The 20,158-nt window shown below is 40.2% G+C and overlaps 1 protein-coding gene across 1 annotated transcript; it reads left to right on the top strand.

Moving 5' to 3' along the window:
- The first annotated feature begins 1,871 nt into the window (after window positions 1-1,871).
- Window positions 1,872-19,196, top strand: MASTL (microtubule associated serine/threonine kinase like). Its single transcript, XM_009951930.2, has 12 exons — window positions 1,872-2,066; window positions 4,164-4,301; window positions 5,818-5,957; window positions 6,754-6,842; window positions 8,183-8,289; window positions 8,579-8,711; window positions 9,292-9,464; window positions 10,553-11,806; window positions 13,715-13,853; window positions 16,896-17,009; window positions 17,100-17,201; window positions 19,039-19,196. Exons 1-12 carry the CDS (start codon window positions 1,872-1,874, stop codon window positions 19,194-19,196), a joined length of 2,742 nt encoding a protein of 913 aa, XP_009950232.2.
- The last annotated feature ends 962 nt before the right edge of the window (window positions 19,197-20,158 follow it).

Here is a 20,158-nt window from a genome sequence, read left to right as displayed (position 1 = left end):
AATTTAAAACACGTTTTATACGTTTGCTCATCAAATTTCATCTCTTGTTGGGATCTGTGGGATAGCAGCACTCCTCCACAAGTACAAGCAAGGTCCCCCTGTGCAGTATCGGGTTATAAGTGATGTATCTTAAAGCAAAAGAAGGGCCTGCTGAGACTAATCGAGTGTTAATAGAGACCCACCATTCTGCACTGACCTCTCTAGAGCTAGCTCTTTGCTGGTGTCGACCCTGCAACAGAACAACTGAGATCGGTGTGAATGAATTATGAACAGCCATGTGTATGTGAAAAGAATGTAAAAGCAGTAAGGCAAGGGTTAAAATAATGACCAAGAGCACAACTGAGAGCAGTAAAACTGGTGAACTTGGAGGACTGGACAGAGCTGTGTAAACCCAGAGCAGATGGCAAGCGCGCCGATAAGGTGCTATCACATACGATCTGTCAGAAGGTCTGTGCTCTGGGAACAGGAGGATGGCAACAAGGTCTGAGGACATTGTAAATGCCATCCCTGTCCCTGCTGTCACAACAGGAAGGCAGAATGTAGCCATGGAGATACCCAAGTTAAGGAAACAAAGAACAAAGGGAGCAACCCTGCCTAAGATTAATGGAGGCTGGCATAACCGAGAATTGGAGGGAAGCAACAGATGGCATTATTCTAACTCCTGACCATAAAAGACCTGCCCAGAAAGCAGTTTGTCATCACCACTCCAGAGGACGCCAAGAGACAGCAAGAGCTCAAGGGCAATAGTAAGGCCTGGATAGGTAGTGTATTCCTGCACACAAGCTATTCTGGCTGCCCCCTTTGGACGCAACTCTTCATAGAACCACAGAATCATGGGCTGGGTTGGGTTGGAAGGGGCCTTACAAGACCATCAAGTTCAAATCCCCTGCCAGGGGCAGGGACACCCCCCACTAGGCCAGGTTGCTCAAAGCCCCATCCAGCCTGGCCTTGAACTCTTGCGACTTGCGAGTATCCAAGTGTGAGAAAATGTGGGAGAAGCGTATGAGAAAATGAGTACGTGGGACAAAAATCACTTCTTTCTAAGTATTACCTTCCAGTTCCCTAGTGCCTCATACCGAGTTCTGCTGAATTCCTACACCCTCAAGCACCCCATAGGGATGAGAGGGCAGCCTACCTGCTCACAGCAAGTAACAAACTGCCAAATTAGAAACCTAGATGACAAATTGAGTAGTTACTAGTCAGATCAAAGCTTTGAGTTTGTCCTAATGAATGTTCTAAAAAAAAAATAAAGACTGAATGCTGTGGGGTTTTTTAACTGCTATATACAATAAAGAGAATGAGGAAATTTGTTAAGAGTCCTAGCGAGGCAGCGTGGTGTAGCCAGGGGTAGCAACATGGGCCTATCAGAAATACTCGCGCTAAAGCAACACTCACAAACCTCTACGGTGACATTGCAACCAGCTTTATGGAGCTTGTCTGTGCCAACAGTGAACATTTAACTCCTCCTGGCTGTGAGCAAAACTGACCACGCCGCTGAGCAGGCGCAGCGCCGCAGGGGCGGCAGCGGGCGGAGGGCGGGCACCGCGGCAGCCCCGCCACCCCGCAGACGCCTGCGCCAACGGCACCGATGGCGCCCCTACCAGCGGCAAGCTGGCTCCGGAGCGGGCACGCGAAGCGCCCAGCGTTGCCCGGACCCGAGAGCCCTCAGCGACCCGCCGCACGGAGAAGCGCAGCTGCCGCCAGCTGCCGCCCCGCTCCAGCCGCTATTACAGGTGGCTCCCTACGGCCGCAACGGTCGCCGCGTGAGACTCTCGCGAGAGCAGCGCCAGCCCGCCCATTGGCCGGTGGCGCCGCGGGGCGGGGCGGACGTCGCTTTGAATCGGTGCGGGGCGGCGGGGCCGGGGCGCGACATGGGGACGGTGGGGCCGGCGGCTGGGGCGCCGCCGGACGAGGGGGCCGCCACCGCCGCAGCTGCCGGCCCGAGGCGCATTGAGGTTCCCCGGCCCCCTTCCATTGAGGAGTTCACCATCGTGAAGCCCATCAGCCGCGGCGCCTTCGGGAAGGTGTACCTGGGCCGCAAGGCGGGGAGGCTCTATGCTGTGAAGGTGAGGGGCGCCTCCCCTCCCCCCGCGGCCCTCGGGCCTCTCGCTGCCTGGTGTCGCCGCGCTGTCACCCTCCGCTGTCGTTTAACCCCCTGCGGGAAAGGGACGCCCCGAGGGGACGGGGAGGCGCCCCGTGAGCCCGCCCCGGCCGCAGTCCTGCTGCCCGCCGGCGCCTGGGCGCTCGGGGAGCTGCCGCTCCTGGGGCAGAAGGCTGCTTGCCTGGGCCCGTGCGTTGGCTGCATGGCCGCGATTAGCTTTTTCCTCCCGTTCCGAGTCGCCTGGAGGCTTTGGTTAGGAGGCACCTAGTAACGACAACTGCTTTTGCAATTACTTTTAAGTGTCGAGGGAACTGCGCCAGAAGCCTCCCAAAGCGTCAGTGCGCTCTTTGCTTCTTGCTTGTAAATACGTGTTGTAATCGAACACGTTCGGCGGTCGTGCCACCGGGAGGGCGTTCTCACATTTGTTCCTGAATGAAAAGTCTGCCTCTGAGGTGTATAAAGAGAGGAAATTTTGAAAAGGATTTTTGCTGAGTGCACGTTCAAAGAAAACTGTTGAATTTTCTATGTCGATGCACAACGGACTGAAAACTAGGCTTGTCAGTAGTAACAACTTTACCGATGGTTTGTGCAAGCTTACTTTTGTGATTAAAGGGGTTATAACCAGCCGCATAGTACACCAAGGAAAGGAAAGGAAATTAAAAACAATCAGGCGAAATAGACATTGCTCTTCAGAGCTATATATGACTGTTTAAATGATTTTAGTATGAACTGTCAAGGTGAAAGTTTTTGTGTGAACCCTTTATCACTATTGCAGTGAAGCTTATAGCTTGTTCAGAGCTACAGTGTTTAACAAGTACTAAATTTTTGTACCGTTAAGGTCAACACTTATTAGAAGTGTAATTCTGTGCATTCTGTGCATTTTTTATTAACTTCGGTAATAGTGGTAGTAGCTGTGGAAACTAATTTTCTACAGTTTAGGTGCTGCATATAGAGTGGTTCAATTATGTTACTTTAGTATCTTATGCAAGTTTATTGAAAGTATTGTGACCTAAAAGCTCTTGTGTTAAATCATTTATCCCTATTGCGTGAGACTTGGGGATTTTTCAAGCTATTTACTTTAACATATGCTAAATATTTTACAGTTGGGATCAACACTTATATAGAAGGTATCAAATTGCACTTCTTATTTCTTGATATTTTTATGTGTTATCACATTCTGTTATTGAATGGTGGTGGTAGCTGTAGGCCCAAGTTTTTACGGTAGTGTTGCATAGATAAGTTAAACTTGCTTTAATATCGCCATACGTGTCTATCTGGACCAAAGATGTCAGATGAGGGCAAACTTCCAATGCGTACGCAATGCTTCCCTAAGTACCTATCAGCTGTGCTGTTAGCATTTTCTAGTCAAGATTAATATTGAGTGGGCATGAACATATAGTGTCATAATTCCACACAGGGATTAGAGCACAATTCACAGTTAAGCTTGTTATTTCTTCATTGTGAGTTGCATGCCTTTGAGGCTTCTGCCCAGCAAAATGTATATTTGTTGGGTGATTTGATTGTTAAATTTAAATAAAGCAAAAAATTCACTTGCTTTCTCTGCAAAGTTAAGAAGTAGAGGCTGGAATAGTTGCAATCGTGCGTTTGAGGATACCAAGATGGGATGGTTTGCGGCTGCACTCTGTTTTCAAGCCTCAGGCCATATATCTCAACCTCTGAAGAGACGGGAAGACATGATCAGCAAGTGCATATCTAGGCACTGAACACTTTCCTCGTTCTGAGTTGTGTACTGTGATAAGAGGATTAACTGAGGGCAACTTGATTTCAGATATAGCCTAAGCACTCATTTCCCAGTGTGTGTGTAATAGCAGTAAATATCAGTGGTGTCCATTCAGGACTGAATTAGGAGAGCAATGGAAAAGGTTCTCTAATTAAACCTGTGGCTTAAAATTCTGTCTGCATGTGAAGTTATAGGTCTGTTTTACATGTATATATGTATGCAAGTTTGAAGTATAGAGATAAATGAATTGACTAAAGAACTGCAAGTTGAGCAAAGGATAGAATGTTTATCTACTTGTTCTTGTTTTGTTTATTTTTTTAGGTGATGAAAAAAGCAGACATGATCAACAAAAACATGGTTCACCAGGTCCAGGCAGAGAGGGATGCATTGGCTCTCAGTAAAAGTCCTTTCATTGTGCACTTATACTACTCACTTCAGTCAGCTAATAACATCTATTTAGTGAGTAAAAAAATGGCTGTGGTGTTTTATGATACTGTTGAAAATGGAGTGCAGAACTATATTCATGTCTGAAAACATACTTTTATGGTAGTGAGGGGGTATTTCTTAGACACTTTTACTTTCTTTCTCGGGATGGTTGAACAAGTGAAATGGTTGAGCTCTTACCCTGGTACCTTTGAGATATTTCCACCTGTGTTCTCTCATTTTATTTATTTTTCTTTTTACAGGAAAGTCCTTTCTAATAGCTAATCTGTCTTCGGAATATATAGAAATCTTAGGGAAAACAAAACAAGAAACCATTCTGTTCAAACAGAATCCAAGTGACTGAAAGATACCCTGTGGCTCACTTAAAGGAAATCTGTTTAACTTGTCGCGTGTTCTCAAAATTCATTTGTGGTAGTTGTCATCTAGGCCAAGAGGATAACTGAGCGGCAAAAGTAAATGCTAGTCTATATGGAGCACTGTGGAGTACAGTGGGACTTGAATATGGTTTTATGTACTGCCTCCACATAAAGGTAGAATGGAATATGGTTTTATGTACTGCCTCCACATAAAGGTAGAATGGATTAAGAATGTCTACAGAGGGTCTAGCATAATTTCTCCGCTTTACTGTAAGCGCACACAGTGAACAGCCTGATTAAATTCTGAGGCAAGATTGCTATGCGCTTCTAGAATGCATTTTGCATGTTAAATTAAGGCGTCTTTTCCTGGAATCTATTAACTGCTGCATGAAGTTGAGGAGTTCAGGGTGAAGAATTTGTAAAGGAGGTGCTAGAGTCGTATATATGGGTTGGTATTGTATATTGGAGTCGTAAGTACTGGTACTGGTGAGATTTCTTGACCAAAACCCCATAAATTCATTCTTGTCATCAAAGAGTGAGTTTATGAAACCCTGCTGACTTTTCTTTTATCTTGAATACAACATGGGCCATAACAACATGTAGGTTTGCATCATTTTTTATGTGTGTATTTTTTTAGACATTTTCATGTCTTAAATGCACAGTAGGTATCACTGTTTACAACTCCGGAAATTTGCACTTGTTTCGCAAAGCTCAGGTCTGAATTTAATATTGTGTATAAACACTTGCAAAACAAAATCATTGAGATACCTGTTCTATACAAATCACAGTATCTGTGGCCTTATCTTCAGGCCTTGAGTTTTGCAGGAGTGCTTTGCAATTTGTTTTCTATAATACAGAAATCTTTCAGAAGTTAATTAAAAATCTGACTACAGTAGTTATTGGAGAGCTGACTACAGAAAGTAGGCTAGGCTAATAATATAAAATAAGTAAATAGTCTATTAACAGAAAATATGTCGTGTCCTCTGTCATCTGAAACTTTAATTATTTTACCCAAGTGAAAAGTATTGTGTGAGAAATGAAGTGAGCACAAGGAAGCTTCTTTTAGCTTTTACTTTTTGAAATCATATTTTCCTAGGGGTGAAAGCTATTTTAAATTTTACTTGCAAATTGGAAATGTGTTTTAAAATGTTAAATTTGAAACGCTTGAATGGCAGGTGATGGAGTACCTTATTGGTGGAGATGTCAAATCTCTTCTCCATATTTATGGATATTTTGATGAAGAAATGGCTGTTAAATATGTTTCTGAAGCAGCATTGGCTCTTGACTATCTCCACAGGCATGGGATAATCCACAGGTAAAACCTACTTCTTTTTTCAGACAAATGAGTATTTGGTAGTTTGTGTTTTTATTTTTTCACTCAAACGCATAACCAATCACCACTTCATAGTAACAGCTACCTCATTTGCTACAGCTTCTGGAAGCTGTTTTTGCATGTGTACACTGCAGCAATGTCATGAAACACCACCTAAAATAAATTCTCTCCTTGTGTGGTAAGCAGACAAATATACGCAGCTTTCCCTTGCCTGCATGCTGTTCCCCCACTACAGTGGTGTATTAGCAGCTATGCTGCCTTCTAGGTCCCCCTCTCCCTGTGGCTTTTAAATGGTTGTTAGTTCAGGAACCCTCTGGATACTGCAAGCATGTTAACTGTAGGACAAAGGGACATTGACTACTCTAATGCTCCCTGTGTAGTGAGAGTTCTTTGCTGATTCAGTAGTTCTACAGAGAACACACGTGAAAACTTTATTAGTAGAGGTTTGCTTGTCATGTGTACTGTTGTGTGTAGGAGCTACGTGTTAGTAAATGTTGTGATGGTAATACTCAGGAAGAACACGTAAACCTGCTGAAACACAAAATGTGCAACTCCTGTGACATGCCTGGTGGTTTTACAAGGCATGAGACGTTTGTACAATATTTGGTGCTAGATATGTTTGATTGTTTTGGTATATTCCTCCAATTGGCATCTTCTAGCTAAGAGATGCTACTGAGAAACAGCTGTAATCAATGTTTTGTACTGTTTCTGGTCAGTTAACTTTCTTAATACTGCTCAGTTGTCTTTTTGCTGACTTCAACTATATTCGCCTTTTCAGGGATCTGAAGCCAGACAATATGCTCATTTCTGATCAGGGCCATATAAAACTGACAGACTTTGGGCTTTCCAGAGTCACTCTGAACAGAGGTAAGAGTTGTCTGCATCCTTTCTGTTGTATTAGAATGTGGTTTTGTGTCCCATTCCCGTATGCTTGAAGCTTTACCTCCCCATAGGGTGCAGCTTTCAATTAAATAAGCCCCAATGTTGCACCAATATCAGTACTTACCTACTAGAAATCAGGTAAGGTACATGCTAGTAAAAGGTCTGCTCTCTGCATTGTACTTCAGAAGCTAAAATATTTATTCTCTGGGACAAGGGTGTATGAAATATCATCTAGAGACATTTCTCTTGAGGGGTATGAATTTCAAAGTTTTCTATGAAGTCCACTAAGAGAATTCTAAGGGTGAATGAATAATTCTGGCTTTTTCTTGATCTACCTCTGGCTATTTCTGTCCTTCAGTGCATGTTTCTCTGTCCTTCTATATATGTATATGTGTTCCAACCTGAACTGGGACCTTCCAGACATTAATGTGAGGGACAGGGGGAGTTGGTGAGCCCCTAACAGAAGATTTATAAATCAGTGCTAATGCATATAAACGTACTATTTTCAAGTAGCAGAAAATACAGCTGAATATTAAAATGACTGTCTGGCAATAGGCTGTGCAGGGGTTAGGGTGAATAGCCAGTTCCTGAACTAGTTTGCCTCCAACCCCTTAGCCATATCAGCCAAACTAATGCTGGCCAGCACCAGTTTAGTTTGAGACAGCTGCTGATGGGTCCATCCTTTTTATATAGTTAAAGGAATGTAGAAATTCAGAGTTGTCTAGGGGGTTTCTGATTCGTGGATTTAAGAGTGTGAAGGAAAATCCTGTTTATGCTGTATTTTCTGTAATATACTGCTTTAACTGATAACTTCTAATGGGGCAGATTATTGTGTCTAGTTGAACATGGTGTGTAAGCTGTAAGCCTGCGTACCTCTAGTGAACAAAGGATGGCATCTAAGGTTAAATTTTCACCTATGAAAAATTTTTCTATAGCTTTTTTGAGATGTCTTTGGGAGAGAAGGTTGGCTTTGAATCAAATTTACTATCTTAGTCCACAGGCCATAGGCTGGAATTGCTACCTAAAAATCAAAACTGGTATAGAGTTAGAAAATGTAACACTTACAACATAGTGTGTTGGAAAAGAAATTGGACTCTTAACAGTTTCTGTACTTATAAACTGTAATTTTATGATGGGTGTAAAGGAAGAAACAGCTTGTCTTGAATGAAAATGTATGGGTATGTCTTCCCTTGGGTTTGGTGGCTTCTTTTGCATATTTGTTCAGTATGTGTCTAAATTTTTTTCCCTCTTGATAAAACTTAAGTAAATGCCTGTAATTTTGCCTAGGAAAACCTGACCTGCCTTGTTTCTTTGTCTATTTGTAGAAATAAATATGATAGATATCCTTACTACACCATCAATGGCAAAGCCAAAACAAGATTACTCACGTACTCCAGGACAGTTGTTGTCTCTCATCAGTTCTCTGGGTTTTGTAAGTAATTTTCACTGTCTTGGAAGTACTTTGTTTTTTTAGTTTGCTTACTATCTTAAATCTAATAACAGGAGTGATAAGGCTATGTTTCCAGTACCCTGAAGTTCTGAAGCGATTACCTCGGACTGTATTTCAAATTGCTGATGATCAGTTGTGCTTCAGATTGGTAAATGGGCATGGCTAACCTCCAATGCCAATGTAATAAAGAATGCCTGAAGTTACGCTCTTGATCCTGGATGTTTTGTTTGTGCTCTATTAAATGTTAACTATGCCTCTTCCTGCTTGATAGTATACTCCTGTTGGAATGAAAATGCCAGGGCACAATTCGAGTCAATCATCTGACAGTCTGCATGGAGTGGTTTCTCCCTTACCTATGGTCCAAAAGGAAAATACCCCTCTTCCAACTAAATTATTCAAAACATGTGAGTATACCAAGCCTTGTACTGAGTAATACTCTGGCTGTAAGGTTTTAGTCTTTCAATTTTATGTGAGTGGCTGGGATCCAGTTATAAAAGGCATGCTTCCATCAGTGGCTTGCTGTCTACTATTCATCCAATACTTAAGGTCTGACATTTTTTTCATCTACACTACTTATGTCATCTTTTGCTATTTTTTTTACATGCACAGCTACTGAGGTTGAAATAACCCTTTAAGATTTTACAGAAATAGTGTCAGTACTTGGCATACTTCCGTTGAAAATTATTTAATACGGCAATGTGTGTTTTCATTTAAATTGTCTTATCTTACTGCTTTCTCATTTCTAACCTGAAATGAGAAAGAGGGCTATTATGGTGCTAATGTTCATAGTTCTTTTAAATTCTTGGTAAGAATTCAAAAAATGAATGAATTGACTATGCAGGAAAGACAACAAGAGAAATTATGATGTCACACATTGCTTTCCATAACTTCCTTTGATGTGGAAGCTTGACATAGTGTGAAGCTAGTTAATAGGTGTTGCTTATTTGTATCAACATTTGATTTCATTATTTTTTTCCTCTCAAGATCTCGATACTTCTCCACTAACCCCTGTGATGCCAGTGAGAAGTTTAACTCCTACTCTACTTCAGTCAAGAAAAAGGTTTGGTACCTCCAGTGCCAGTAGTCAGTTGCACACATGCCTGTCCAGTATGGAATCAGAATGCTGCAGCAGCCCCAGGTGGGAGAAAGATGTAGAGGTCAGGACTGTTTCATCTTCCCACTATAAATTAATATTAGCTTGTACTTGTGTCTGCACTGTTGTAGATCTCCTCTACTTACTTCCCCAAGTTATTTCAAGCGTAGAGAAGCCTTCCTGCAGGAGAAGGAGCAGGGGAGTTCTGGATCAAACTAGTATTATTTCTTCTCCAAACAAACAGTAGTCCTGTGCAACAGGAAAAGCGAATGCCTCTTAGCTTGCAGCAAAGGTGTGAAAGAGAAGGCTTCTACTGGACGGCACTGGTTTAGCCCTGTTCTTCACAAGGTGGGCCGTGCTGGGAGCACTGGCTTTTTGGAAGCTGACTTTATCCCTATTGCTTTATTAACTCAACACAGACAACAGAATGCCTTTAAAAGGCAGAATTTGGGGAAAATAACAAAATAATCTTCAAACTTCTAGTAGCTATTAAAAACTGACCAAGTTTTAGGTTTATTTTGCTGAAGGGGTTTGTATCAACTAACTGAACACCAGTAACTAATACAAATACAGACCTAAAAGAAAATGCTGCTGTGCTATTTAGTCCCTTGCCATGATTCTTATTTAGACCACACACAAAACCTTAAGTTTAAAACACCTTATAATTCTTTGCTTTATCTGTCTGTTTCCCATGGCTTTGTTTTTAGTGTTGTGTTACCAAAAGAGTAGTAATATCAGTCTTTGCTTTTGTCATCTCTAAAGTACAATATGCCACAGGGTAGAATGATGGAGTTCTTTGGTTTGGGTTTTCTTGGAAACTGAGAACTTCTGTAGCTTAACTTCTTAACATAAAATCAAAAATACAACTTTAATTGCTATATTTCTTCATCCTTGGGCATTTAAAAATACTGCATTTTCTATTGTATTCTAGCAAGCTTGGTTTATATTCTTAAAGTCAAATTATCCCTAATTTATTTTTGAAGCCTTTGTATTATGCACATTTGTCACTACTAGTGGTCATAAAGAATAAGTAATGCTTGCCAATTTGCAGTTCTTCATGAAAGTAGCAATAAGGTATTTTAAAGGACACATTTCTGTAATGCTGTAATCCTGTTTTTCTTGATACTCAAAACTTAATGTGCTCATTTGCAGCAAAGTGAAGATGAACTATGTTCTACAACAGGCGAAACAAGTAACAGTGGGTCAGGTCTCCTTTCGAATGTAGAATTACTGAATAGCAAAGGTATTAACATTTCAAAGAAAAAAGAACTGGAGTCTGCCATTTCTCCCATCAACAATGATTCTGGCAGTAGGCAGAAGCTGGGCAGTGAACATTCCAATATAACAGATACTCCTGTGGCCACACTGGATGTGAAAGGCATAGTCAGAAAATGTCTTTCTGAAAATAAGATCTGGGAAGAAAAACTCTTTGTAAATAGAAGAAAGATGACTAATGAAACAGCAGAAACTTCCAAGCAACAACAGTCACCTTCAGGGCAGAACAAGCCTGTTGAGCTTATCAAAGAGGAAGAATTTTTTGAGAAGCCAGGGGTGAAAAGAAGCTTTGAATTAGTTGACACTAGTCCTAGTCAGGAACTTAACTATGTTAAAAAAAGCAATGCAGAATATAAACGTGGTTGTCAGATCACAGAATTTCCAGCAAACGAAAGGACAGGTTTGACAACAGAAATTCAGTCCTTAATGCTTTGTGATGATGGATGCCTACGTGACACCTGCAAAAGCAAGGAAGAAGTTAAGAGTCTTATTGTTAACCAGCAAACAGTAGAAAAATCTCTTGCTCCAATTGTAGCCGAAAATCTTATGTGTGATCTGGATGCAGACACTGAAAAGGATGATAAAAAGGGGTACAAGGAGTACATGAACTCAAGCTTTTTAGGCACTGATGATGAAAAACCTTTAGGAATCCTGAGTGCAGATTCTGACCTGTCACTTCCCGAAATGTCTGTTACAGAAAGCCATTTAGAGAAGGAGCTTTTAGATTTGGACAAAAGTGTTAAAGACCTCTCCTTTGAGGAGCCAAAACCAGAAGGCATGCTAATAACATCACTGGCATGCCGAGACGCCTTGCAAAACGGAGAGCAAGCACACACTGTCCAGGACTGCAAGCCCTTACATCATGAAAAGGATAATGACCAGAAACACACGAAAGAAACTTACCTTGACACAGCAACTTCTCCTTCAGAAAAAATGATGGAAGCACTGAATATCTTCAAAAGAAATGCTGTTGTTTTTCGAAGTTATAATAGTCCAATTAATGTATCCAATGTATCTGAGCCATGTAGCATGGCTTCCTTAGATATAGTGGATCTTTCACCTGCTTGTAGTGGCTCTTACCCAACAGCCATTACTCCATTACAGAAAGGAAGACCATACAGGGTCTATCAGGTATGTAAGGAGACATGTAGGAACTCGGTGCATGCATTAGACGTGAGTGATCTGAAATTATTTTTGTTGTTAATTTAGGGAAGAAGGAAGTGGTTTGTGGTAGTCTGTCAAAGTGACCTTTGCTGACAGGCTTTCTCTTATTCCACTTGTGTGGCCAAAATGATAATTTCTGTAAGAGCTTAACAATAACTATGTGTCCACTGGTTTGCCTCTAGCTCAGCATGCATTGTCTATCTGTCTTTCTGAGAAATCCTTTGTTACAGTGAACTGGTAAAGAAAGCCTGTGCTATTTTGTCTCATCCTACTTTTAGTGTAGTGTGGTGCTTCCTGTGAGTAATTATAGGTTTCCTGATGTAATGAGAAGTTTTTTTTTCTTCCCTTTTTTTTAACCTGCATCCCTCCCAAGATGGTCTGCAAGTGCTGTTCAGCTGCTAGTAACTGCTATTGTGCTTGCTATTTTTTTTTGGCTTGGTAAAAGTGGTGTGATGTGTGTTTATTGCCAAGTACCAATTACAAGCTTATTACAAAGATTGGTGTAAATTATAGCTGCTTGCAGGTTATGAAGTTTTTGCTTTGACCTTTTTAATCCTCCTCATAGTAAGTAAAAATATTACTGTCCTAAAGTAAACTAGAGCCCCAATGTGGGAAAAGTGTAACTATACTTTTTGAAAGACAAGTGTTTCCTCTTTCATTTTGGCATGGCTTTACAAGAGCTTTATCCAGGTACTTAGGTTCTAGTTGTAGGATTTAAAGCTTTCTGACAGAACTGGCAGTGTGTTGAATGATTTGATGTAACGAAAGGGGACATTCAAAACATTATTTTTGGGGATGCCTTTTTTCCTGATGCCTTTGGATTGCTAGTGCATAAAACTTTAATTTAGACTGTGAAACTTAGCTTGCATTCAGCTGAAATGGAGTCAGAGTAGTGTGCACTATATCCGCTGAGAAATAAATGGCTGATGGCATTATATGTTTTTGTAACTTAGATTTGAACAGGAAGATACCTTTTTTATATACCTTTGACTATTTCTAAAATCACATCATTGCAATCTGGTTACCCGTTTTCTATTCTGTAGCCTTTGTGGCATAGTGATAATGAATTGATCTCTGCTGTGCTGAAGATGAAGCTGGAAACAAAATTATACTGGATATATGGGAATTAAGGGTATATGGAAAAATAAAGAATGAGAGCCTCTGCAAGGTAATTTAGTAGTATCTCCAGATCATAACAGGAAATCTTTCATTGTGGTCAGCCTGTAGGCTGCAAGAATTTATTTATCTTTTTGCAAGCCTGGATATTTTATCTTCAAATATATTCTGAATTACTTTCAGAAGGTTCCTGTAGCTGAAAACAGTCAATGAGTCTAGCCTGAGCAGAACTTCATCTGCAGGTACTACACAACCCATAAGATACAGGTTAATAAAGGGCTCATTTGATCTATTTTGAGTACATCTGGCATGCAATATGTGAGAAAAGTCAGGATTCTCCTTTCTTTTATAGGTATTTGACATGTATGCTTGCTTTCGTTGGCTAACGTTAAGAACTCCATGTTAGAACTGAAGGCTATTTTGACATTCTACTTAGTAGGTTATCTTTAGATTTGCATTTGAAAGAGGAGTTTAAGATTGGTTGGTTTTTTGGAGACATTACTTATGTGTTTGACACTGGAGGAAGAACTTTGAAAATTTTCTTAAAGAGTAGGCATTGATTAAGTCTTCATGCTTCAAGATGGTTGAGATAAAGAAATGGAAGCATACTTCGCACATACTTTTTCAGGGAATGAACGTTTTTGTGACATGTTCTTGACTTGAACTTACGTATCAACTGTTACATCATTACTAAACCTGGAGATGGGAATTTTCAGCTGGTTTTGTTTGACATCTGAAGTGTTTGTTGCATCTTTTAAGACACCTCATCGGGGAGATGCTGGCACACCATATAGGACTCCAAAGAGCGTAAGAAGAGGAGCTGCCCCAGTAGAAGGTGATCGCATCCTGGGGACCCCAGACTACCTGGCACCTGAGCTGCTTTTGACAAAGCCTCATGGTAAGACAAACCATGGATTTCGTAAAAACTTGAAAAGTGACATAGTTACATTTCTAAGTGTCTCCAGAGCTCTAAACCCTTCAGGTAATATGACAATCAATGCTTTAAAAATACTCAGCGCTTGGCTTTTGCCAACATGGATGGCTTTGTTTGCTTCAGCTGCTCCCGTTTACTTTTTTCACATGACCAGAGGTTTTGACTGCCCAGTGTAGTCTTGCCTGCTGCTAATCTGATGCTTTGGAAGCTGTGCTTAGCAGCCTGAGACTTGTATCTGGCTTAGGAATCACAACTTGGTCATCCTGAATGTCCTTAAAGATTCTTTGGGGTGGGGTGGGGGAACTCAGTGAAATTGAGTATGGAAAGATTAAGCCTGCAATTATTCTTAGAATGCATTCTGTGTTCATTGATATTACAGTGTTTATGTGCATCCAGACAAGTTATAATATAAAGTTTGCATTAAAATCAGTTATTGAATTGAGTGACCTCATGAACACAAGATTTCTGGCAGGATCTTCCATATAAGTGGGCAGTAGTAGCCATCAATTTTTTTTTTTTTTTTGCAAAATACTATAATAAAATATCCCAACTTTGAAGTGCATAAATTTCTTTGTCTCAAATTCTGAGCTCCACTGAGATAAACACAAATTCTGAAATTTTTTCCTGCTAACTTACAAGAATCATTAACAAAAAATAAATGCAATGTATCCCCAATATATTTGTATTTGTTACATTTTACTTCCATCTCAAAAGTATACTTTTATTTTGTAGAGCTAATAGTCTTAGGAGAATTATATGGGAGATGAGATCTTCATTGAGAAATAGTGATTACTAATCTGTGGAGCAATAAAATTCTGCTGTGTGCAGCCAATATACGTAAACTAATACTGCATGTAGAGATTGAACAATTTAACTGCAACAACTGAAATTACTAAACATACGTAGCTGTTGTTTTGCACTTGCATTCAGGAATTGTGGTTATTTGGCAGGCATTGAAACTGGATAATAGTTTGGAAACGTAATCAATGCTACTTAGGCAATGTGAAACTTGATTGCAGGGTGACTTCTGTGCAACTATTGAGTGTTTTCAGGACTTCACTGGTAACTTGCAGAGCCTGGGTTTTATGTTGATGACATGACGAATGTCCCATTACTTTCGTTGAAGCCAGAGTTTTCTGGCTTCAGAACTTAAAACTTTCCCTCATAAATATTTCTGGTGTTGTCAACTTGCTTGTAAATGTAGTTATAATCCTAAACTATAATCATGTTACAAAACTATTTTATTTCTGTTTCTAACCAATTTAACATTGCCATCTTTCTTTATTGTTGAATTAGTACCTTAAGAAAAAAAAATCTGCGTTCTTGTGCCTTTAGAGACTCATACTTGATATTTGGTGTTGGTATTTGTTAGGGTTTTTTTGCAATAACTGTAACGTTCTTGCTTCGTTGTCTTTTCATGTGCAGGGACTCTGATCTCTGGTGAGTTTGCCGCATACTGTGCAGAAATGGAATGTTCAGCATAACTGTGAACAGTCAAAGTAGAACTAGATCACAATTTCCAAGAAAACTGTTTGGGTGAACTATGTTTGTTTATAGAGAGACGTCCGATATGCACTCCACATAAGAATGTGTGATGCTTCCACAAAAGATTCAGGAAACATCGATATCCCTGTGACTGGGCTACCAGTCATCACACTAAGCCTATACTCCAGGAGTAAAGTCAGTGTCCTTAAAGACCTTGTGTAACAGGACATAAACCAGAGAGACACTTTCTCATTGCTTCCTTCCACTTTATGTGGTCAGTCTGATTTACTTTGTGTATGGCTGAAGAAGGTTCAGCTGCACAAGACTTGGTATTTCTGTTTCTTGCTTCAAATATTGATAGACAGGATTGAGCAGGGACATGGTAGGAGTTAATGTAACTTTTAGTTAAACTTTGGGTTGGAAAAACTGCTGTTGAAACCTGTGTTAGTACATTGTTCAGAGCTGTGATCTTACTAGACTTTGACTAAAGCTGGCAATATTTTATCTGAACATCCAAGTACCTCTAACAACAGTGGATGTGATCTCACTGCTTTGATGTGCTCGGCTCAGTGGGGCACTCTGACTGCCGTTAAATGTTGCTAAAGGTGCATTAGATTAGTAGTTACCCCTTTCAGTTTTCAGCATTTCTAAACTTAGTCAATAGTCCTTTTGAAGTGGCTCAAAACATTTTGTTTTCTTAACTTGGAGTTGTCTTTAATTTTTTTATACACCAAAAAAAAGCCCAGAAAAACTATACTTACTGTCTTTCAAAGACTTTTTTTTTTGCAGCAAGTGTTCTTTATACAGTGGACTAGCTATGGCTTAAGGATGCAGAAAGCTTAGAATGCATGCAGTGGTGTCTGGGATTGCTTTGCCTGCTTGTTTTTAAGTAGGTTAATAATATGGGTTTGGCAAAAGAAAACCCTGGAATGTGGAAAACCAAAATTATTTAACAACAAAGGAGAGTTAGCTAGCAACTACACGCTGCCCTAATCAACTTCAGTGTAATGGAAAGTGATTCCAGCTTCTTGCATGCTGGCTCATGTCAGCAAGCTGTCGTCAATATTTTGACATGAATTTAGACAAATGAAAATTAAGTTCAATGGTTTGAATTCTTGGAGTCTTCTCAAAGAACAAAGATACAGGTTACAACATGAGCATCCAGGCTCTAGAGCTGTTGTTAAAGACAACTGTTTATTGTCATGAAACAATCTCTTGGAGAAGTCAGCTCCTGGATTCTCTGTGATGGGAGCTGATAATTAGAGGTTATTCTTAAGAGCCCCTTGCTTTTATCAGTAAACCCTGGTATTATCTATAATGAATTAAGGAGCTGACTGGCTTTAAACCCCCTTTAATGTGTCTTTAGTCTTTTGGAGATTATTGAATACAACTTATTTTGTCTCTTTCTTCATTTCCAAGAAATTTTGCAAGGTTTAAACACTCAATTTCTGGCTAATCTTAATCCTTATAAATATCATTAGACCTTTGTATCAGTGTCATCACCTGGATTTCTTTTATCAGGTTCTGCTGTAGACTGGTGGGCCCTTGGAGTTTGTCTGTTTGAGTTTCTAACTGGAATTCCACCTTTTAATGATGAAACACCAACACAAGTCTTCCAAAATATTTTGAAAAGAGGTAATCTGTTTCAGTAAGTGGGGAAAGTATGTATTTCCAATGTTTGTTTTATGGTTTGAGTTACTGACTCATCTGCATCTTTGTCTGTAGATATTCCCTGGCCTGAGGGTGAAGAAAAGCTGTCCGATAATGCCCAAAATGCCATAGATATTCTTCTAACAGTTGACAGTACTAAGAGAGCAGGACTGAAGGGTTAGTATTAAAATTCTTTTGTGTTCTTTGCAACTAATTAAAAAACTTCAAAGTGGTGATGTCCTCCTCCTGAAATTTGGACTAATAAACTTTAATGCCTACTTAGGTTCCACTCATAGTGTGAGAACACTTAACAAGGTGTGGTATTTTCTATTATTTCTTGTGGGATTTTGCCCTTTTCAATGGGGAAATTTTTTTGGTGGGTTTTTTGAGCTCTTGGTTTGCTTTAATGCTGTTTTGCAATGGATGTTTAGTGTTGGACATCTGACGTACCAAAGTTCACTCTTGCCTAACTCAGTACTGGTATTTGGGGTTTTTGACCCAACTGATTTTAGGAATGTCAATTAAAAGCCTATAGTTTGGGAGAGAAGCCTCCTACAAATGTTAATTCAAAGGAGCTTTTTCTTCAGAATCAGCCCATCTTTACTGAATGTATAGGGGAACACAGAGTTAGACAATATATAATACACGAAGTCTATATAATTTTTTTCCCTTATAGAAAGACTTCAACTGTTTGCTGGTGACTAATTTTATAAAAAAATTGATAACATGAAGGAAGCTTAGTGAGATGTTTTGGAAAAAAAAAGGGAAGAAATCTTATGAGAACTGCCCAAGAAATCACTAGAGTAGTATTATTATGGAAATGCTTACTCATAAGGAGACTAAAGGCTAGAAGTTGAAACCAGGCCAATTCAAACTAGAGAAGGCACACATTTATAAATGAAGATCATGATGTCAACAGGGAGTTCTGTGGCTTTTTAATGTCTCCCCAAAAGTATCTGATGTCTTAATTTGGAGGTGTTTTAGTTGAACGCAAGTTACTGTCTTTATTCCCGGGTGATAGGGTGAAATCTAGTTGCCTGTCATGCAACAGGTGGCTGACTTGCTGATTTATTGCCTTTTGTTTAAAAAATTTATTTGATCAAGAAATGTAGAAATAATAAATCATGATGTCTTACTGTCTGTCAGCTAAAAGCCTGTGGTATGTGCTTAGAACTAAAATTTGTAGTGAGTGTTTGCCTTAGTGGGGCTTCCGCCTCCTAAATGTGCCTTGTGTTGGTTTTGTTTACCTGTCCTATTTTTTCTATTTGCTTTTGTGGTGCAGGTGATAAAAATACAGGTTTGTATCCCACCAGCTGAAAAGGTGCTTTCTTGGATTGAATCAAAGTCACAAAGTCACTTCCATCAGGCAGTGGTGTTTCCAGGTTATGCAAAAGACACAAAGTCAGATCCTGTGTGCCAGGAAGTCTCACCTTGTCGTCAGAACGGACAGGGCAGGGGAGTTCTCCTTCGGTCAGAAAGTCTTGCAGCTTGGTTAGTGATCCCACCTTCAGGCTGGGAAAGAGAAATCTGGTGGTCTGTGGTAACTTCACCATAAGGGTGTTTAGATTCTGTGCTGGTGGTAGGCCAAAGGGGACTGTGTGAAGCAGAGAGGACTGCTCCATGTGCTGGCAAAAGGCAGGTGGCCTGGAGTGGAGAAGGGCGGGAGTGACTCCCACATGTCTACTCAGCACATAACTTTGGCAAGACTAGAAACAGGCTTTGAAGTGATGCTTAAAATTTCTGTGGTGCCCTACCATGAGAAATGCCCCTGGGGCACCTCTGATCCACCGTGTGCACTCTAGAGCAGGTTCCCCAGCTGGGGGAAGCTGGTTAGTTAGCATGGCAACGGTTTGGTCCCACTGGGGCTGGGGGTAATCAAAACCCAATTGTGACTTGTGCTTCTGTGAATTTCCAAACCAGAGCAAATCTACTGACGGTGTTCCCTTGATGCCTAACAGTGACTGGGGCTTGGACAAAAGAAGTTTAATAATGCTTATATGAACTTCTGTTTCAGAACTGAAACATCACCCCCTCTTTCATGGTGTGGACTGGGATAACCTACAGAATCAAACTATGCCGTTCATACCTCAGCCGGATGATGAAACAGATACCTCTTACTTTGAAGCTAGGAATAATGCTCAGCACCTGACTGTGTCTGGATTTAGTTTATAACATCAAGATAAGTGAACTTTCTCCATGTATTTGCACACTGCAGGTTGTCCTATAACACTAGGTTGGGCTTGCCATATTTAGAGCGTGTTTTCAGTTATCAGTCTGTTTTGATTATTGTATCCTTTATTCTAAAGTGAAACTACTGTATGAAATCTAGCTGGTATCAAGTGCCTTCATGCTACTCTTTCTTTCACTTACTGCACCTTACTCAGCGGTTAGTGTCATATTTCTTGGAGCTAGTAACACTTGGCAGCGATGGGGCTTTCTTAATAGCGATTAGTAACTCCAGTTAGGAGGTGTGAAGTTATTTCCCAGTTAAACATAATGGGGAAAGGACATAAATGCATGCTAATTGTATCAAATTATGTGTTGCCTATTGGTGGCTCAGTGTGAGGGCAGTCTGGTTTGGGATAGTCCTTTCTGACCACTTTGAATATGTATCCACTGTGCAAAACTGATGTTTTTATTTGAGGTGGAAAATTGAAATCTTAATGCAGCATTGAAAAGTTTTTACTTCTGTTTATCTTATCCCAAGGAGACTTAAAAGCGACAGCGCTGTCCAGAGTTAACTCTGCTAGATGTGGCGTGCGAGACTGACAGTACGGCCGCTGGCTGTTATCCTTTCCTAGAAAAATGGGGCAGGGAAAGGGTACTTGGGGCAAGTCTGTTAAACAAATGCTCTGTTTAAATTGTTGCATTGTAACCACTTGCACTGTATGAAGATGGACAGAACAGCACACATTTTAGCAATTACTTGTTTTAAATAGAAAATGCTAAGTACATGTGTTTGTGCTTGCTCATGTCAGATGGTGGATACCAAAAAAATCACCTGAGTGTTAGCCAACAAGTGAAGTATTATTCATACTGAAGCTGCTATATAATAAATATATAATGTATTGTATAAATTAAGACTGTTCTGTAAACTCACAACCAGATCTTATATTTTACTAGAACTTAAGTTA

This window comes from Leptosomus discolor, chromosome 6 (assembly GCF_034619465.1).
Source record: "Leptosomus discolor isolate bLepDis1 chromosome 6, bLepDis1.hap2, whole genome shotgun sequence".
Lineage (NCBI taxonomy): Eukaryota > Metazoa > Chordata > Aves > Leptosomiformes > Leptosomidae > Leptosomus > Leptosomus discolor.
This window is presented reverse-complemented; position numbering and strand designations above follow the sequence as displayed.